This window comes from Saimiri boliviensis, chromosome 2, assembly GCF_048565385.1.
Source record: "Saimiri boliviensis isolate mSaiBol1 chromosome 2, mSaiBol1.pri, whole genome shotgun sequence".
NCBI lineage: Eukaryota > Metazoa > Chordata > Mammalia > Primates > Cebidae > Saimiri > Saimiri boliviensis.
Genome location: NC_133450.1, coordinates 39,312,476 through 39,333,668, shown reverse-complemented (window position 1 = coordinate 39,333,668; position 21,193 = coordinate 39,312,476). Strand labels below are relative to the sequence as shown.

At 41.8% G+C, this 21,193-nt stretch overlaps 2 protein-coding genes across 3 annotated transcripts in view; one reads left to right on the top strand and one right to left on the bottom strand.

Moving 5' to 3' along the window:
• ZBTB25 (zinc finger and BTB domain containing 25) overlaps positions 1–21,193 on the bottom strand; it is a 109,700-nt gene that overhangs the window by 19,209 nt on the left and 69,298 nt on the right. The window lies entirely within an intron of this gene.
• Positions 1–21,193, top strand: part of MTHFD1 (methylenetetrahydrofolate dehydrogenase, cyclohydrolase and formyltetrahydrofolate synthetase 1) — a 75,162-nt gene that overhangs the window by 33,056 nt on the left and 20,913 nt on the right. For both annotated transcript variants that reach the window (XM_003924423.4, XM_039469356.2), the window contains exons 9-18: positions 4,604–4,731; positions 5,540–5,637; positions 5,830–6,003; positions 6,891–7,027; positions 10,004–10,050; positions 11,539–11,646; positions 11,779–11,853; positions 16,410–16,512; positions 19,315–19,391; positions 20,380–20,520. In XM_003924423.4, coding sequence (XP_003924472.1) covers positions 4,604–4,731; positions 5,540–5,637; positions 5,830–6,003; positions 6,891–7,027; positions 10,004–10,050; positions 11,539–11,646; positions 11,779–11,853; positions 16,410–16,512; positions 19,315–19,391; positions 20,380–20,520 — 1,088 coding nt within the window. The remainder of the gene's footprint in view (positions 1–4,603; positions 4,732–5,539; positions 5,638–5,829; positions 6,004–6,890; positions 7,028–10,003; positions 10,051–11,538; positions 11,647–11,778; positions 11,854–16,409; positions 16,513–19,314; positions 19,392–20,379; positions 20,521–21,193) is intronic.

Here is a 21,193-nt window from a genome sequence, read left to right as displayed (position 1 = left end):
GAATGGTGTCTAGGTCATCAAATCAAGCCTGAGAGAGAATCTCATCCCATTTTATGCTTGCAGTACTAAGGTTTAGAGAGATTGACTAGCCCAAGGGTGCACAGAGTTAGTAGATGGACAAGTTGCCAAAACAAAACAAAAAAAAGAAGAGTTGCCACTTGCAAGCAGCTCTGGCTGGTGTCAGAGCCTGTGATTTTAATCATATCCAATACAGCTTCCAAGATGACTGTCTAGGGATAAAGTGAGAGGGAGGGCAGGAGGGATACATCACTTTATCTTCATGAAGAAATCACCCTTTATTTTAGCAAAGTTGATGGATGAATTTAAAATACAGTATAGTCGTTGCAAAGTACTATGAGAGTCCAGAAGAGGGACTCATTCCGCCAAGAGGAGGGGCTTTACAAAGAAGATATTTGACCTGGGTTTTTTACTAGGCAGAGAGGATAAATCCAGCCTTTTAATCATGTCCAAAACTGTACTTGGCATCCTCATCCTCAGGTTATCCCTCACTCCTGTCTTGTGGTTAGTATCACCATTCTTCCTCCCCACAGGTCTGAAGCCTTTTAGTTTCCTTCCCAAGCATCCCTATACTGGATCAGTCTCTAAATATTAGGAGTTGTTTTCTCTTTCCTCTGTTCTCAGTGTCAACACTGAGTGTTACCTTCTCAGCTGAGGGGCTGCGATAACTTCCTTGAAGGTGTCTCTCTCCGGCTGCTTCCCACTCAGATCTATCCCCCTGCTTTCGTCTTGCTATGGTCACCTTCTGGCATGGACCTCTGAGCCTCTTCCTTCTTACCTGCCAGACTCCTTAGCCTCACACTAATTTCAGTGACCTCTGTGGCCTGTTATCTCACTTGTGCATGGTGAATACCTATCTTCAACTTGTAAAGTGGACCACTTTCCCTTCCTTACACATACCTCGTTTGTCCTGTGCAGTTCCCGTACTTACATCCTTAGTGGAGTGGGCTATTTTTACTTTTATTTTTTTTGGAACAGAGTCTCACTCTGTCACCCAGGCTGGAGTGCAGTGATGTGATCTCAGCTCACTACAACCTCCGCCTCCCAGGTTCAAGTGATTCTCCTGCGTCAGCCTCCTGAGTAGCTGGAATTACAGGCACCCACCACTACGCTCAGCTAATTTTTTGTATTTTTAGTAGAGATGGGGTTTTCACCATGTTGGCCAGGCTGGTCTCGAACTCCTGACCTCGTGATTTGCCTGCCTCAGCCTCCCAAAGTGCTGAGATTACAGGCCTGAGCCACTGTGCCCTGCCGGAGTGGGCTGTTCTTTCAAACATAAAACTTCACAGAACAATACAGCAAAACTTGTATACATCCTCGTAGATTCAAGAAAGGAACAATCTTGAACTGAGCAACTACTGTGCATCAAGCACAATGCCAGGCCTTGGGCTACACAACTGAATAAGTTTCAACGTCACCTTCAGCTGCTTCCTCCCCATCTCCTCTCTGTCATGTCTGTTCCTCCTTCCAAACCTTGTTTGATTTCCCCTTATCCAGGGATGATCTTTTTTTTTCTCTCCCTCCCTCCTCTCCTATAAAACATGGTATTTTTTAAATTGTATGTGTCTCATGTGTGGCGTCCTATGCTCTCCTGCCTAGGTAGCTCCTCACGGGCAGTCACTGTGGTGCCACATCCAGCTTCCTGCCATCTGACCACTGGCACTCATATCTTTTAAATTGTTGAAGGGCATTATAGCAAGAACAGTCTTTTTTCTCCCTTCCCATCACAGGTTTCAGATGTAGACACTGAGCTGCCAGGAACATTAGTCACTGTCAAGCCTTCACCGTTTTTAACCTCCCTCCCACTCTCCCTACCGTGCTTTTAAGACAGTAGCTCATAATTGATCACTCATTTTCTTGTAGTGTAATTATCTAACAGGCGATAAAGAAATTCTTCTCCTACAACTCCTCACTTTGAATACTTGCGATATGACATTCAAGCTCAGTCTGTTTAAAATCTAGCATCTTCTGTATCATATTTCTGCTTTTGGCTTTTTTTTTTTTTTTGGATTAGATGTGAGAGATGGAGAAGAAAAACCTGGGTGGGGATCTGGAGTCTTGCAGATAGGTAGGAAATGTTGACTTAAACATGAAACTTGCCATCCTGTTCACACTGATTCCTTACACAGGCAATAAAATCAAAGCAGTACCTTCCCTCCTGGTCAACAGTGTTTTTACTGTTCTTGGGCATATAGGCAAATGGATACTGATAAAGCTGGGTGTTATTGTTTCCCCCAAAGGATGGCAGAATCACTCAGTTACAGACCAGCAAATGGGCTGCAGGACCTCAAGAAGGCTATTTGCAAATGGTCATTTTGGAAGCAACATATTCTACCACTGAGCTGCTTCTTGGTTCATAACTTCAATTATTTAAATAGTTTGCATGATCCACTCAGGGATAACATTGTAAGTCACTTGCCAAATTAAGAATGAATCAAGGTGTGTATACCTTTTTCAAAGAAGGAATATTTTTGAAGATTCAAGTGCAGGGCAGAAAGTATTGGCCAGAGAAACACATAAAAGTGTTCTTCCCGGTTGGCTTACTAAAGGTAATTTGAGAAGGGCCAGATCAATAGTGTTTTATTTGGAAGCGTTAAAAAGAGGGAACTGATTCCCTAGCCTACTCCAATCCAGTCTCAACCTATCCAGTGTAGCTGCTTCTGTATTGGCCTCTATTATTAGGGTCCCCAAATTAAATGCAAAAGAGCTTACAGGGCTTGGCTAGAATTTTGTACATGTAATTTCCCAAAGAAAGAGAAATTCTAGGACTAGGGGTAGATAACCAAAACATTTGCCCGTTACTGAAGTTCTATACTTAGGTTGAATAGTGGTCACTTTTTCCACTGACCACATCATCCTGTCCATGAAGCACTGCATAGTTAGCAGCCCTTCGTGGACAGGATGATGTCTTACAGTTAGCAGTGCCTCATCAGTCCTGAGAGTGTGTGGTCTAGGAGCAGAACTGAACTCACCCAGTGCTGTGTTTAGTCATGTAGTCAAAGATATATGTCTCCTATCTATGGAAAAACTAAAATGACTAACATTAACACATAGAAATAGATGCAGTGGGTATTTCAAGCTAACTACAGTGTTGAGACTACTGAAACTTGTTCAGAGGGCAAACCTCTGTCTATATTTCCTTGGAATTTTGAGATGACTCTAGGGGTTGTGAGAGGAAATGTTCTGTTGTGGTTTGCTCTTTATAATCTTCTAGAAACCTGAAACCATCCCAACGAGTTGTATTTACCAGCTCCTTCTACTCCATGTAAAAAAAATCTTACCTATCTGTGGTAGAAAGAGAAACTCTTGCATTTGGAGACTGCTTTTTCAGTTTCACTGTATACATTTTCTCGTTTTGTCCTCAGCAAGCTTGTGATAGGTAGTGTTAAGCCTTCTTTGCATTTTGGACTTCAGATGAATATGGAGCTCACAGGAGCTGCAGAACTTTTTTTTTTTTTTTTCCTCGAGGTTAAGTTTTGTTCCTGTCGTCCAGGCTGGAGTGCAGTGGCGCAATCCCGGCTCACTGCAACCTCCACCTCCCGTGTTCAAGCAATTCTTCTGCCTTAGCCTCTGGAGGTGGGACTACAGGCATGCACCACCATGCCTGGCTAATTTTTGTATTTTTAGTAGAGATGGGGTTTCACCATGTTGGCCAGGCTGGTCTCGAATTCCTGACCTCAGGTGATCCACCTGCCTTGCCCTCCCAAAATGCTGGGATTACGGGCATGAGCCACCACGCTGGCTCTAACTTTTAATAACAGAGCTGATTCTACAGCTCATCTCTTAATTCTGGCTTCTTGCCTCCACCCTGGAGCTTTCTCTCTCATTTGTGGTGATCTGATCACAGAGAAGTGGTGACGCGGTTAAAACTACCAGATGCAGCCCGGGGAGCCTTCTTGCTTCGAGGTCTAGGCCCGCCCCAGCCCCTCCTGGAAGTGCACTGAAGCCAAGTGTAGGACGTTCTTTGTGTGAGTGAGCAATGATGCATCATTGGGTTTTGTTCTCTTGAATAGCAGCTATTCTTTCCTGGTAAGATTTGTAGTTGTTCTTGTGTCCTTTTAAGGGAAGTGTAATTATATTCTTTGCCTTTAGCATACATTTAAGTAGCTGCATCTTTGGAATTGGATGTTGAATTGTTCCTCCAGCTCACACATGGGGCTCACAAAATGCTGACAGTTGCTGTAGAAACGATATCTGGCAGCTGTGACATAGTTGGAGCTTTGTGTACCCAAAAAATTTCCTTTGTAGGCTTTGGCAAATTAACATTTTAAAAGGTGCTCGTTATATACTGGGTAGTTAGTTTTAAGAATAAAAAACAGTTGGTATTTTATTTGCCACCTGAGGAACTACAAAAGGATTCTCCGGGTTCTGAAAAACCACTTAACACGTCTTGTTAATTTGTGCAGATAAAATAATTTTCTCCCTAAGAAATAGCAAACACCTGTCATTCCATAGCTTTTAAGTTAAGTAAGCACTGGAGCCTGATGGGACTAACACACCCTAAAATTCTGCTGAGTTTTTGTCGTAACTGATCACCAGGATTGTGATTCTGAGACTTGGCTTTGATTTCTCCCCCCTTGACCAGATGATACAAAACCAAATGGGAGAAAAGTTGTGGGTGATGTGGCATACAACGAGGCCAAAGAGAGGGCGAGCTTCATCACTCCTGTTCCTGGCGGCGTAGGGCCCATGACAGTTGCAATGTTAATGCAGGTACTTGTGAATAAAAGTTTCTCTAATTGTTCTGAAAAGCTGATTGAGTTTTGCTGCTTTTCTCCCCAAGTAGAAATATCAAAAACCTACTCAGAAGTAAAGAAAAGATGTAGATCTATTGAGAAGAATGGAAGAGAAGAACAGAGAAATAATATCAGGCACATTAATAGGAAAAAGTAGGGATGGAATAATTCCAGTCTCCTTTGGGATATAATAACTTCGAAAGAAGAAAAGTGCAAACACACTGGTTTGGCCTGGTCTGTTTTGGTTTGCTTTCCCCTTCTCATGAGCACCAGCCGACAGGGGCCAGGCAAGCAGCCCCATAATGTGTTAGGTGCCTGTTGACTCTTAGACTGAAGCTCTTGGTCATAGGTGGGTCCGAAGCAGTTCATTTGTGATTGAACTAGAGTGACCTGGAGCTTGAAATGAGGTGAGGGTTAAAATAACCATCTCTCTTTTTATTTTTATTTTTGAAGCGAAGTTGTGCTTGGCTGCCCAGGCTGGAGTGCAATGGTGCGATCTCAGCTCACTGCAAACTCTGCCTCCCATGTTCAAGCAATTCTCCTGCTCAGCCTCCTGAGTAGCTGGGATTATAGGCATGCACCACCATATCACCACCAAACCTGGCTAATTTTTTTTGCATGTTTAGTAGAGATGGGGTTTCACCATGTTGGTCAGGCTGGTCTCGAACTCCTGACTTTGTGATCCATCCACTCGGCCTCCCAAAGTGCTGGCATTACAGGCGTGAGCCACCACACCTGGCCTAATAACCACCTCTTCTAAGTTCCATTTATTTCATTTTGTTTAGAGCACGGTAGAGAGTGCCAAGCGTTTCCTGGAGAAATTTAAGCCAGGAAAGTGGATGATTCAATATAACAACCTTAACCTCAAGACACCTGTTCCAAGGTAAAAATACAATTTTACTGATTTAAAACTTTGGGAATTACTGGTTTTTAGTTGATAGATACCATGAGTACACATATGCTCCCTCCTAATGCGCTGTCAGTGGTTGGGGTTGGGTTAGGGGCTCGCTACCAGTGTGGGATTAATTTAAACTCAATGAATAAACATTGATACCAGTTTTCTATGTTTCCAAAGTGACATTGATATATCACGATCTTGCAAACCAAAGCCCATTGGTAAGCTGGCTCGAGAAATTGGTCTGCTGTCTGAAGAGGTAGAATTATATGGTGAAACAAAGGCCAAAGTTCTGTTGTCAGCACTAGAACGCCTGAAGCACCAACCTGATGGGAAATATGTGGTGGTGACTGGGTATGGTTTTTTTTTAAACTATCTCCAGTAATGGGTATAAAAGCAAGGGGTATGGTTTTTATTCATGTTGCCATCGAATCTTAGTATCAGTCCTGATCATTATTACCAGTTGTTGCATTTGCACTTGGCACATGTATGTAGAGGTGCCTTTAATTTTGAATTTAGCATTTTCACCTGTATTTGATCGCATTTGATCCTTAAAGCAATCCTGAGAGTTAGGTAAGAATAGATTGTAATCATAGATGAGAAAATTGGTTCAAGGTTATCCATCTAGTAAGTAAAAGAGTTCGGTCTTAAAACCTGGTCTTAAGATAGAATCACCTTTTTGAACCCAAAATTCATTAATTCAATGGATCTACTAAACATTCATTTTTCTTGCTGGGCTAAGTTATATTAAAAAGCTAGTTTTTGAGAATATAAAATGAGAAATTAAAATTATAGCCATGTCTTTTTATAAAATAAGGTATATTTGCTTCTTACAGCAAGAAGAGTTAAAATACAGGAGTCATTTTTTTTTTTTTTTAATTTAAAGTTTTTTGGAAATTACAACTAAGACTCTTAAAAAAGATATCTTTCAGGACTTTTGTCTTTCTTTTTGTCTTTTTTCTTTTTCTTTAAGAGATGGGGTTTTGCTCTGTTGCCCAGGATGGAGTGCAGTGGTATAGTCATAGCTTACTGTAGCCTCAAACTCCTGGGTTCAAGTAATCCTCTTGCTTCAGCCTTCCATACAGCTGGGACTACAGGCATACACTGCTATGCCTGACTTTGTCTTTCTTAATCTTTAGATCTAAAGAGTCATTCTCTAGGGTCTGCTAGGTATGACTTAGTGGTTCAGATACACGTAATTCTTTAGGTAAACCTTTTTCTCTTTTGCTTTCATCTTGAAGAATAACTCCAACACCCCTGGGAGAAGGAAAAAGCACGACGACGATCGGGCTGGTGCAAGCCCTTGGTGCCCACCTCTACCAGAACGTCTTTGCATGTGTGCGACAGCCTTCTCAAGGCCCCACCTTTGGAATAAAAGGTACTAGTGAGACTCGATTGTGGGTGGGGATGGGGCACCTGCTTCTCCTTCAGTCCTCCCAGGCTCACGTGACCTCTGACGTTTATGGGGTCTTCATCTCATTTGGACACCAGGAATGTCATTCTCACACACCTCTATAGTCATGCTTTTGATGAAGGCTGTCATTGGATCTCCCCAACTCCCTCTATCACTGTAGGCCACTACACATGGATTCTCTGGGATCTGTAATATGTAGCTGGAGATGCTTTTATTTGACCCTAATAGTCCATTGTCACAGTAATAATAAAGGTAATTATAGCTACTGATCATCTTGTTGACACTCTAGAGACAAAGACAAACCCCACAGATGTTTTACTCTGTTGAGAATAAGAAAAGCCTACCCTTACGGAGTATATGCTTTGTGCCAGATACTGTGCTGAGCAGTCTATGCATATTATTTTATCATCTAATTCAAGATAGTATTGTCACCATTTTACAATAGCAGCAACTGGGATTTCAAAGGTGACTTGGTCAAAGGTACCTGTATTAAGTATCAGAGGGATTCTTCTATGTCGATTTCAAGCTCTAAACTACTACCATACTCATACTTTACCTTGAGATTTTTATTTTGCAGTACTACAAACATGCTATTTTTTTGTGCAACCTCCACCTTTTGGGTTCAAGAGATTCTCCTTTCTCAGCCTCCCAAGGAGCTGGGAATACAGGTGTGCACCACCACATCACACCTGGCTAATTTTTCTATTTTTGGTAGAGTTGGGGTTTCACCATTTTGACCATGTGGTCTTGAACTTCTGACCTCAAGTGATCGACCTATCTCAGTCTTCCAAATTGCTAGGACTATAGGCATGAGCCACCACATCCAGCTGCTATCTTAATTAAAGTAATTTTTATTAATTATGATAGGTTCTTAGAGTTAGCTTTCTCTGCTTGGTGACAGGGTATCACATTCTGCTTATTCTAGCAATTACTGCAAATGTTGACACCGTGTACATCTTCACCCTTCCACCTATTTTATTTATTTATTTATTTCTTTAGAGACAGAGTCTCACTGTGTTGGCCAGGCTGGAGTGCAGTGTCATGATCTTGGCTCACTGCAACTTCCGCCTCCCAGTTTCAAGCGATTTTCCTGCCTCAGCCTTCTGAGTAGCTGAGACTATAGGCATGTGCACCATGCCTGGCTAACTTTTGTGTTTTTAGTAGAGATGGGGTTTCACTATGTTGGCCAGGTTGGGTCTTGAACTCCTGACCTCATGATCTGCCCGCCTTGGCCTCCCAAAGTGCTGGGATTATAGGCATGAGCCACTGTGCCCTTCCACCTATTTTATAAATGTACTCATTTAGTTCTGCTCTTGCGCTTGTCATAACAACCCCCTTTCAACTTCATCACGAGCTATTCCTTGTTCTGCTTGTTGAACCCATTATTTTTCTTTTACTCTTACTGCAAATTGCCCCACTACATGGTGTCTGCCTCATAAAAACAAAATACATATTAATATATCACTGGACTGGGTGCAGTGGATCACACCTGTAATCCCAGCACTTTGGGAGGACGAGGTGAGTGGATCCCTTGAGGCCAGGAGTTTGAAACCAGCCAGGCCAACATGGCAAATCCCATCTCCATTAAAAACACAAAAATCAGTTGGACGTGGTATGTGCTTGTAATCCCAGCCCACCACTCTCCAGGCTGTGCAACAGTATGAGACTCTAATGTGTATGTGTGTATATATATATATATATATATATATATATATATATATATATGATTTACATTTAGTAACATGGACCTTTTTTTTTTTTTTTTTTTTTTTTTTGAGATAGGGTCTTGCTGTGCCGCCCAGGCTGGAGTTCAGTGGCATGATCATAACTCACTGCAGCCCTGATCTCCCAGGCTAGGATTACAACCATGCTTGGTGACCTGGACATTTTCGACTGGCTTTTGGTTAATACAGGTGAAGCATCAGAAATCTGAAATTGGAAAGGCTCCAAAATCCTAAACTTTTTGAGTGCTGACATAATGGTCAAAGGACATACTCATTGGAGCATTTCAGATTTTTAAATTCTGGATTTGGGATGCTTGATCAGTATGATGCAAATATTCTAAAATCTGGAAAACAAAAACCCAAATCTAAAACACTTCTGGTCCCAAGCATTTTAAATAAGGGATACTCAACCTGTAATCCAAATAGGCCAGCAAAAGTCTAGCAATTAGGTTGCTTTCTAACAGTCTAATCTATTTATATCTGTTTAGGAAACATTTTTTGTTTTTGTTTTTGTTTTTTGTTTTTTGAGATGGAGTTTCGCTCTTGTTACCCAGGCTGGAGCGCAATGGCACGATCTCGGCTCACCGCAACCTCCGCCTCCTGGGTTCAGGCAATTCTCCTGCCTCAGCCTCCTGAGTAGCTGGGATTACAGGCACACGCCACCATACCCAGCTAATTTTTTGTGTTTTTAGTAGAGACGGGGTTTCACCACGTTGACCAGGATGGTCTCGATCTGTTGACCTCGTGATCCACCCACCTCGGCCTCCCAAAGTGCTGGGATTACAGGCATGAGCCACCGCGCCCGGCCTAGGAAACATTATTTAGGAAAAATTGTAGTCTTTGTTGTAGGTGTATGTATTTTAAATATTTCTGTTTTAAAAGCCAAAGTAGCTGTATGAGAGCAGGAAATTGAACAGGTTTGCCTTTATGTAGCTGTCAGCTGGGTCTTTTAACAAATGCCGGTAACCACAAGGAATCTATTTCTAAAGATAATGAGTAGGTATATATGTGTTCATGGTTTTGTCATTTAAACTTAGATATCAATTGAGAGACTATTTAGCATTAGTAAACACTTGATCAAAACTGTCCAAATAATCATAAAAAGTAAATAAATAAATGTGCTTACTAGTTACGAAAATCCATTTGCATGTATTTGATTTCTAAGTCATTCGAGAGGTATGCTTAACTGAGTCCCTACCCTTGACCTGTCCCCTAGGTGGCGCTGCAGGAGGCGGCTACTCCCAGGTCATTCCTATGGAAGAGGTAAAGTATTCTGGGATTTGACTGATTTAGATTTTCCCCATCCCCCATCCTCCCTGAGATGGAGTCTTGCCGTGTCGCCCAGAGTTGGAGTGCAGTGGTGCAATCTTGGCCCACTGCAACCTCCGCCTCCTGGGTTCGGGCAATTCTCCTGCCTCAGCCTCCTGAGTAGCTGGGATTACAGGTGCATGCCACCACGCCCTGCTAATTTTTGTATTTTTAGTACAGACGGGGTTTCACCATATTGGCCAGGCTGGTCTCGAATGCTTGACTTCTTGATCTGCCGCCTTGGCCTCCCAAAGTGCTGAGATTACAGCATGAGCCACCGCACCCAGCTTAGATCCTTTATTATAGTTTTTTTTTTCTCTCTGGAGATTAGCCTTTTTTGTACAGCTCTTAGACAAATGACTTGTTTCTAAGCAGAAGCAACACCTGGGGGAAAACATCTTAATTTGCCAACTTGTGACACAGCATGGTTTCAAACTTTGGCTTTCAGTGTTAATGATTATTGTAAACAACTGACCAAATGTTAAACAGTGTCGGGAAGTACCAACACACAGGGAATTCAGAGTAGTAACTGTAGAAATGGGAACAATGCATAGACATAGGGTTGGTGCTGCTCCGGTATACACCCGTTCGCTGTTTCAAAGTGTCCTCAGTAACCCAGTGTTGTGCTGTTGATCCAGTGGCGTGGTGTTTGTGGTCTCTGGACATTTCATTTTGGAAAAACTGCATGTTCTGTATTTGGGAGGAGATTCTTCTGGGGACAGATAATTTGGTTATTTATGTTTTCTTTGTCTTTCTTTTCTTTTTTTCTTTTTTTTTTCTTTTTGAGACAGAGTCTCTCTGTTGCCCAGGCTGGAGTGCAGTGGTGTGATCTTGGGTCACTGCAACCTCTACCTCCCATGTTCTCCTGCCTCAGCCTCCCAAGTAGCTGGGATTACAGGTGTGCACCATCACACTTGGCTAATTTTTGTGTTTTTAGTAAAGACAGGGTTTCACCATGTTGCCCAGGGTGGTCTTGAACTCCTCAAGTGATCCACCTGCCTCAGCCTCCCAAAGTGCTGGTATTACAGTTGTGAGCCAATGTGCCCAGCCAGTCATCTATGTTTTCAGAAACTCCCTGTATTGGGTGTTTGTCTACTAGCTGGGCTGCCATCAATATTTCACTTTTTCTTTTTCTTTTTTCTTTTTTTTTTTTTAAAGATGGGGTTTCACCATATTGGTCAGGCTGGTCTGGAACTCCTGACCTCAGGTGATCCACCCGCCTTGGTCTCCAAAGTGCTTGGATTACAGGCATGAGCCACCACACCCAGCCAATATTGTTTCACTTTTTCTTTTCTTCCTCCATTGGCACCATCTTGGACTTTCTGATCTCCAAACCATCAGTATTTCATTGACTTTAAAATAGGGATTGAGCTTTGCCATAGAATGAAAGTTGGAAAGATACAGAGCAGCTGGGAGACTAATGTGGCTTCTGTTCTTTTGTAGTTTAATCTCCACCTCACAGGTGACATCCATGCCATCACTGCAGCTAATAACCTCGTTGCTGCGGCCATTGATGCTCGGATATTTCATGAACTGACCCAGACGGACAAGGTAGGATGCCAAAGCCCCTTGAACCCCATTGAGCACTTTTGAAAGTACTGATGTTGGTTTCTTGTTTGCTGAGGATGCAGGTAGCAAAGCAATGGGGTTCCTCTCATTTTAAAGCCCCTTTTTTTCTTTAAGGCTCTTTTTAATCGTTTGGTGCCATCAGTAAATGGAGTGAGAAAGTTCTCTGATATCCAAATCCGAAGGTTAAAGGTAAGCTTTTTCCTTCTAGATTTTTTATATTGTGTGGAATCTGGAATATGATTATTGACTAGGACATAAAAGTCTCCTCGGAGTAGCCTATTTTGTATCAAGCTACATCAGTAATTATAGTCTTAAAGTTACGATATACATAGCAAAGATTAATGGTAGAGGTTATTTCTCATTTATAGATTAGAAGTGGCTAGTCTGGAATAAATAGAACACTGACAGCCTGCCCTCAGCTAAGAAGAAAACTGACACTTCCTTTATAACATGAACAAGAGTCAGGATGCCATTGTGGCAGCATAGCAGCCTTTGGAGTTTACATCATTGGGACCCTAAGCAAATTTGTTAAATAACTTGTTTCTCCGTTTATTTACCTGTAAAACAATACTTGCCTTGCCCTGAATAGATAAGGGTCTGTGTTAAAGAGTTAAAAGCATGATTACATCTATATTTTATTTGAATTTCTCTAACAAATATATAGTTAGTAAGCATACACCATACCGCCTGACCCAGAAATCTTAACCAAAATAAATGAAAACTGTGTTCATATTAAAATCTGTACATTAATGTTTTTAGCAGCGCTATTAATAATTTCCAAAAACTGGGACTAATCTAAATGTCTTTCAATGGATGATTAAATAAACAAACTTGTACTTCCATACAATAAAAATAAATGAGCTATTGATACAAGCAACAACTTGGATGAATTTCAGTGGCATTATGCTGTGTGAGAGAAGCCAGTCTCAAAAGCTTCCATATTGCCTGCTTCCGTTTATATGTTATTCTCAAAATAAAAGAAAGAAAACTATAGTGCTGGAGAACAGATCAGTAGATGCGAAAGGTTACGGATGAAGGGGAGGGTATGACCATTAAGGAATAGCAAAGGAGAGGTGTTTTGTTTTATGTTTTCTTTTTTGAGTCAGGGTCTCTCTATGTCACTAAGGCTGGAGTGCAGAGGCACAATCACAGCTCACTATAGCTTCCACCTACCAGGCTCAAAGCAATCCTCTCACATTAGCCTCCTGAGCAGCTGGGACTATAGGCGCACACACCACTACACCTGGCTAATTTATTTTATTTTATTTTTTGTAGAGACCATGTCTCACTATGTTGTCAGGCTGGTCTCAAACTCATTCATTCATCCATCCATTCATTCATTCATTCATGACAGAGTCTCACTCCATCACCCAAGATGGAGTGCAATGGTGTGATCTTGGCTCACTGCCAAGATCCACCTCTTGAGTTCAAGCAACTCTCCTGCTTCAGCCTCCTGAATAGCTGAGATTACAGGTGTTTGCCATCATGCCCAGCTAATTTTTATATTTTTAGTAGAGATGAGGTTTCAGCATGTTGATCAGGCTGATCTCCAACTCCTGACCTCAGGTGATCCCCACCTGCCATGGCCTCCCAAAATGCTGGGATTACAGATGTGAGCCCAGCTAATTTTTGTATTTTTAGTAGAGATGAGGTTTCAGCATGTTGACCAGGCTGGTCTCCAACTCCTGACCTCAGGTGATTCCCACCCCCATGGCCTCCCAAAATGCTGGGATTACGGATGTGAGCCACTGTGCCTGACTTGTTTATTTATATTTTTGAGACAAGGTCTTATTCTGTCACCCTGACTGCAGTGTAGTGGTGCAATCACAGCTCACTGCAGCCTTGACTCCAGGGCTCAAGTGATTCTCCCACCTCAGCCATCTGGATAGGTGAGACTATAGCTAGGCACCACCATGCCCTGATATACACATTTTGTAGAGATTGGGTTTTGCTGTGTTGCCCAGGCTGGTCTCAAGCTACTGGGCTCAAATGATCTGCCCACCTTAAAGTGCTGGGATTACATGCATGAGCCATTGAGCCCACCTTTTTTTTTTTTTTTTTTTTAAAGAGATGAGGTCTCCCTCTGTCACCTTGGCTGGAGTTCAGTAGCATAATCATAGCTTGCTGCTGCCTCCACTTCCTGGGCTCAAGTGATCTTCCTGCTTTAGCCTCCCAAGTAGCTGGGACTACAGGTGCACGCCACCATGCCTGGCTATTTTTGAAGATTTTTTTTTTTTTTAATATAGACAGGGTTTCATCATCTTGCCCAGGCTGGTCTTAAACTCCTAGACTCAAGTGATTCTCCCATCTTGGCCTCCAAAATTGCTGGGATTATGGGCATGAGCCACTGTACTGGGCCCACAGAGAGTTCTAAAAATAAAATTTCAATATATATTTATGTATAATTTTATTGAAGAAGGAAAGAAATTTTATATATCTTTAAACAGCATGGCATGTGTAAGCATTCAATAAATGGTATGTGCTGCTTAGTATCAACAGTGGTTCTGGGCCCTGTGCAGTGGTTCACATAGCCATAACCATTGTTGATAATAAGCAGCATGCATCATTTATTATGAGGCTGTAATCCCAGCATTTTGGAGTCTGAGGCAGGTAGACTGCTTGAGTCCAGGAGTTTGAGACCAGCCTGGGCAACATGGTAAAACCCTATCTCTACAAAAAATACAAAAATTAGCCAGGTGTGGTGGCACACGCCTGTAGTCCTACCTACTTGGGAAGCTCAGGTTGGAGGATCACCTAAGCTCAGGAAGTTAAGTCTGTAGTGAACTGAGATCACACCCACTGCATTCCAGCCTGAGCAACAGGCCCTGTCTCAAGAAAAAATACTAAAAATTTAAGGAAAAAAACTAAAGGCCAGTGCAGTGGCTCACAACTGTAATCCCAGCACTTTGGGAGGCTGAGGCGGGTGGATCACATGAGGTCAGGAGTTCGAGACCAGCCTGGCCAACATGGTGAAACCCATCTCTTCTAAAAATACAAAACAAATCAGCTGGGCATGGTGGCGGATGCCTGTAATCCCAGCTACTGGACGCCTGTAATTCCAGCTACTGGGGAGGCTGAGGCAGGAGAATCACTTGAACCTGGGAGGCAGAGGTTGCAGTGAGCTGAGGATACGCCACTGCATTCCAGCCTAGGTGACAGAGTGAGACCGTCTCAAAAACAAAAAAAAATTGGGTTTGGTAAATTAGGAAGTGCATATGTGTTTTACAACACTTCTTGGTCACTGTGATTCTATGATTATTTACGTCTAGGCCTAGGGAAATACTTCTGGTGCTCAGTTATCGGGACAAACATGTTACTAATACCTGTGTGAGTAATGTGAAAGTTGCAGATATGAGGAGAAAACCACTTTTGTCAGACCCACAAAAAACAGCTGGGAGGCACAAAGAAGTGGAGCGTGTCTGTGATAAGAACTGTTTGCAAGGCCTGTAATCCCAGCAATTTGGGAGGGCAAGGCAGGAGGATGACTTGAGCCCAGGAGGTCAAAACCAGCCTGAGCAACAAAGCAAAACCCCTTCTCTACAAAAAATTTAAAAAATGAGTCAGGTGTGGTGGCATGTATCTGTAGTTATACCCAGCTACTCTGGAGGCTAAGAAGGCAGGAGCATCCCTTGAACCCAGAAGTTCAAGGCTACAGTGAGCTATGATTGGGCCACTAGAATCCAGCCTAATTGATAGAGTGAGACTTTGTCTCAAAAAAAAAAAAAAAAAAAAAAAACAGAAACAAAACCAAAATTGTTTCCAAGGACTTTATAAAACCCCACAAGAAATCCCTTCACGTGCTTCACACATCTCCTGCTTTGCACCGCTTGCACATTTCACATGTATAGTTATGTTTCCATGACAAGACTTATCACTAGACATTCTTTAGGATGGCAGTAATTCAGATAAGATGCTCTTGAAAGGACACTTATCCAGTAATGGCATCTGCACCAGTGAATTGACAACTCTGGCTTTCAGCTTCTGGGAACAATGAATTCTGTTGTTGTTGTTTTGTTTTGCTTCTGAGTCAGGGTCTTGCTGTGTCACCCAGGCTGTAGTGCAGGGGCACAACCATGGCTCACTGCAGCCTGGACCCAAACTCTGTTTCTAAGCAGACTACGTAAATCTCTCCCTCTTTTTTTTTTTTTTTTTTGAGGCGGAGTCTCACTCTGTTGCCCAGGCTGGAGTGCAGTGGTGTAATGTCGGTTCACTGCAAACTTTGCCTACTGGGTTCAAGAAATTCTCCTGCCTCAGCCTCCTGAGTAGCTGGGATTACAGGTGCCCATCACCACGCCCAGCTACTTTTTGTATTTTTACTAGAGACGGGGTTTCACCATGTTGGCCAGGCTGGTCTTGAATTCCTGACCTCAGTTGATCTTCCTGCCTCGGCCTCCCAGAGTGCTGGGATTACAGGCGTGAGCCACCGTGCACTGCCGAAGCTGTCCTTCTTTGCTAATAAAAGCTTCTCTTCCCTCATGAGGCATATTTGTGGCATTCCAGGTTATAATCCTCATCTCTCATTCCTGAATAAACTCAACATATTTTTGAGATAATTTTTTGTAATGTCTGTTTTTAGGATGACAGTAGGAAATAACCTCCAGCTTTCACAGTTTCCCTTCTGAATTTAAGATGGTTTGCATTTCCTAGAGGGGATTCTATTTAGAGATAGGGATTAAAATTTTTGTTTTACGTTCATCATGCTTCTGTTGGTCTTATTTTATGTTTTCATTTTCCTACCCTTTCAGAGACTAGGCATTGAGAAGACTGACCCTACCACACTGACAGATGATGAGATAAACCGATTTGCAAGACTGGACATTGATCCGGAAACCATAACTTGGCAAAGAGGTACCAGAGCAGGGTATACAGGATATAAGCAATGTTTGTTTTGGCTATATTGCACACCCCACACCCTCCAGAAGAGTTGTTAAAATGTGAGGCTCAGAAGCTTCCATACTGGTATTTTACCAGCTAAGACATGACCAAGATGGCGACATTATTTCTTTTTCTTGCACTTCTCTCAGTATTGCTTATTAGCTGTCATCAAATCTCTCTTTGTTCGGTCAGTTGAACATTTTGCTGGCTATTCAGTGTTGATTGAAACGAGGTTAGTTAAACCAAAAATAACATTTTACAAATTTCATTTTATGGAAAAAGTTTTAGTGTCATGAAGTGGAGAAATTATGTTTAATCACTTCTTGAATCATGTGTGACCTTTATTCTCAGAACTCTTGTGTGGCATAAGTGACTTGATTTTTCCTGTAGTTCTCTAGCTTACCTAATCATTTCTTACCTCATTTTATTAAATTCTCTTATAACATATTAGGTAGCCTTCAAGGTTTACTTACCAATTTAGTAAGTAGGTTGCCTGGCTTCACTGCCATATGTTACTTTTCTCAGTGCACAACTAGTGTAGCTTAGATTTTACTTTGAATCAACAGAGCAACCTTCTATTCTGTATCACTGCTGAGAAGGAATCTTCATCCACTCATGCATAATGCAGCTGAAGGCCAATTTATTGAATGTTTTTGTGATTTTCATTGACCCCATAACTGTTGCTAGCTAATGGCATATTTAAGATGACACTCTTAATGTCTAAAACCACACTGGTATTTCTCTTCCTTTGCTTCAATAGCTTTAGACAAAAGGTGTAATATTTTATAAGGAATAAGCGAAAGGTCCATTTTGAAAATTTAGCATCTAATTTACTTTTCCTTTGCTTCGTGTCTCATTCATGCTTTCTAAGAAAGTAGAGGCAGTTACACCTATTGACTGGCTAATGTTTTCCAGAAATATTAGTTACATGAAACCTGAAACTTTTTCTTTTAAAAAATAAGGGTTGGCTCTAACACATTACAGCAAAAGTAGGGTATGTGTGTGTGTGTGATTGCTATATAGGACACTGCTTTTGGTATTGTGATAGTCTTTGTGGAAAATAATTTGGCATGTTATCAAGTGCCTTAAAAATGCTTCTCCTTGACTCATTTAGGGTATGAACCGGGTTTTTTTTGTTGTTCATTTTATGGCTTTTTTTTCTTTACTTTGAAATTATGTTAGTTTTGAAATAGAATACATCTTGAAAGAAAAAAACTCCACAAAATATATTGGCAAATTTGTACTCTGTGAGCTTCTCATATTCTCTTACTTCTTCACCAGTATCTAAGATGAAAAACTCTCTTCCAAAACATATTCAGCCACCAGCAATGATGATATTAGTAAGAATATGGATCAATTTCATTTTGTGTTTCTTTGATACTGTTTGGCATTTGATACTGAAATGGCAACTCCTGTTTCCTCTCTATACTCACAGTACTCTCAGTACTTCACTCTGACACCAGATGGGTAGTTTTTCTCTCCCACAACAATTCAGTTCTCCGGTGGATACTGACTGAGTATCCTCTGAGTTAATTCAGTTGTGACACTGTCTGGTGCAGATCCCACAAGACTGCCCCCACTTCAGACACGTATCCAAGTCCAGGTTGTCACCTGTGTTTCTGACCAACTGGCTATAAACTGGCGGCTGCCCACGACCCCCTGCTCAGGTTCATTTGCTAGAATGGCTCACAGAACTTGAGGAAGCATTTCAGTCGTGTTTATGGTTTATTATAAAGGATACAACTCAGAACAACCAGATGGAAGAGAAGGGTAGGGTGCCTCACTCTCCCAGCACCCGGATGTGTTCACCAGCCCAGAGGCTCATCAATTCATTTTCAAAGAGTTTTATACAACTTAGTCTCCATCCCCTAGCACCTTACCCAGAGGGTGGTGGATGAGACTGAAAGTTCCAGTCCTATAATCACTTGGTCTTTTTGGTGACCAGCCCTTTCCTGAGGCTGTCTTGGAGACCTATCGTAAGTCACTTATTAGTGTAAACTCAGGTGTGATCAAAAGGAGTTTGTTATGAATAACAAGACATTCCTATCACACTTGGAATTCCAAGAGCTCTATGAGCCTTGTGTCAGGAACCCATGACAAAGGTCAAATATATTTCCTATTATACTACACATACAAAAAACCAGAATGGAGGGTATGCTAAAATGTTAACAGTAGTTAGTCCTGGGAGGTCATTAGTTGGTTAGTTGCTTGAGCTTTGCCACGTTTTCCGTGGTTATACGATTGAATAGATATTCTGTCATCAGAACAGAAATTATCTCTGCTAAGTGTGCTACATTTCGTAAATTTCCAGACCAGGCCTGGCACCCAGCCTGTTTCAGAAGATATTCGCACTTGCCCTGATTTTATGGCTCATATGTTTCTTAGGGTGGTGGAAAGTCAATGAGTCATCATCCCACAGAACAACAACACAAACCTCAGTCTTTTGAAAAAAAAATGTAGACTGCTCTGTTTTTCTTATAATATGGAATATGCTTTAAAATAGATTCCAGATTTCTAGTTAACTGTTTGTTCTCTAGATGGAATAAAACCAAGCCACCCCACATTCCTTTGCTTTAAAAATAAGTCCTGTGTATTTATGGTATATGAACATGATTTCTTAACTTTAACACATATTCTAGCTTTGCTATCAAATTTGAAGTTAAATATTGATAGACAATCGTTAAATTAGACTTATTGCTTTAAAACTCTGCTGTTTCCTTTAACTTTGTGGTCCTTTTACTCAAAATCATTCTATATCTTGTCTGTCTGCTGTAGTGTTGGATACCAATGATAGATTCCTGAGGAAGATCACAATTGGCCAGGCTCCAACGGAGAAGGGTCACACACGGACGGTAATAACTTGTCCCTTTCCAAGAAATTAGTTCAGAGGCACTAGATCTTGCTGCTTCTCTCCTCCTCCATCCTCTCTCATACGACTGATACTGCCAGGTGTTGTTCTGCCTTCTCCCTTTTAAAATGGAAGTGAGTAGGTGTGTGGCATTGAGCACTCCTGACAGCTTTTGCAATAAATCCCATGTGTCACCTGTGTATTTTTCCCCCAGGATTTTTTCCTGGAGGTGGAGAGCCCCAAGTGAATATCCTTACATAGAAATTTATTAAAATTGCTTCTTTTTTGTAGCCATTTCACTGTATATCTCCTTGATATACAGTACCATGAGGTACTGAGAGGTACCATGTTGTTCCCTCGTATATGAAGGAAATAAGTGCATTATAAGCGGCCTTCACAGGGATAAAAGAATAGCCTTTTGGTCCTACTGGAACATTTATTTTAAAAAATTTACAACTCAAGGCTGGGCATGGTGGCTTCCACTGTAATCCCAGCACTTTGGGAAGCCAAGGTCGGTGGCTCACTTGAGGTCAGGAGTTCAAGACCAGTCTGGCCAACATGGTGAAACCCTGTCTCTACTGAAAAATATAAAAATTAGCTGGGCATGGTGGCATGTGCCTGTAATCCCAGCTGCTCGGGAGGCTGAGGCATGAGAATTGCCTGGACCCAGGAGGTGGAGGTTGCAGCCAAGATTGTGCCACTGCACTCCAGCCTGGGTGACAGAATGAGACTTTGTCTCAAAAAAGACAACTCAGGGTCTTGGAATAATTAATTAAATTTTCTTTGCTCTTAGAAGGTTATTTTCATTAAGTATTTTGGGTAGTATTCTATTATTCTGTCCTTTTAGCCTTTTTGTTTAAGTGTGAGATGTAAAAAAGGATAACTTTTGCAGTTCAAACATTTTTTTTTTTCCTTTTGCTACCATCAAGGACTTGAACATACTTCTGGTTTAACACAAAGTTTTTACTATTGTTTCTTTTTCTGGCCCACAGGCCCAGTTTGATATCTCTGTGGCCAGTGAAATTATGGCTGTCCTGGCTCTCACCACTTCTCTAGAAGACATGAGAGAAAGACTGGGCAAAATGGTGGTAGCATCCAGTAAGAAAGGAGAGCCCATCAGTGCCGAAGATCTGGTGGGTACCCAGGCATGCCAGGCTTGGCGACGTGTCTGTCTGTTGTCCTAGGGTCTTTCAGCAGTTATTAATGACAAAATTTAATGTTCTACTTAAGATGTTACAGTTAGCTGGGCACAGTGGCTCATGCCTTTAATCTTAGTACTTTGGGAGGCTGGCGGTTGGATCACCTGTGGTCAGGAGTTCGAGCCCAGCCTGGCCAATATGGTGAAACCTGTCTCTACTAAAAATACAAAAATTAGCTGCGTGTGGTGGCGAGTGCCTGTAGTCCCAGCTCCTTGGGAGGCTGATGTTGCAGTGAGTCAACATTGCACCACTGCACTCCAGCCTGGGCGACAGAGTGAGACTCCGTATCAAAAAAACAAAAAGAATGTTGCAACTAACTCATCAATTTAATCCTATTTTGCTAATTACAAGATAATTATGAAATACCTAAAAAGTACATCAGAGTGAATAATAGGTGGTATGCTCTAGCAATAGATCACAAGTTCCAGGTGATTTGAGTAACATCTTCATCCCGTGGGCATCTCCAAGAGTAGGTGTATGACTTCAATTTGCAGATAACATCAAGAGTACTATTGCTTTATCTTTGTTGCTAGTTTGTTCAGCTTTACTTTGATGGCTTAATGGAGTGAACTGATGTTTAAGAGTTGGTATTGAATGGCTAGGCACA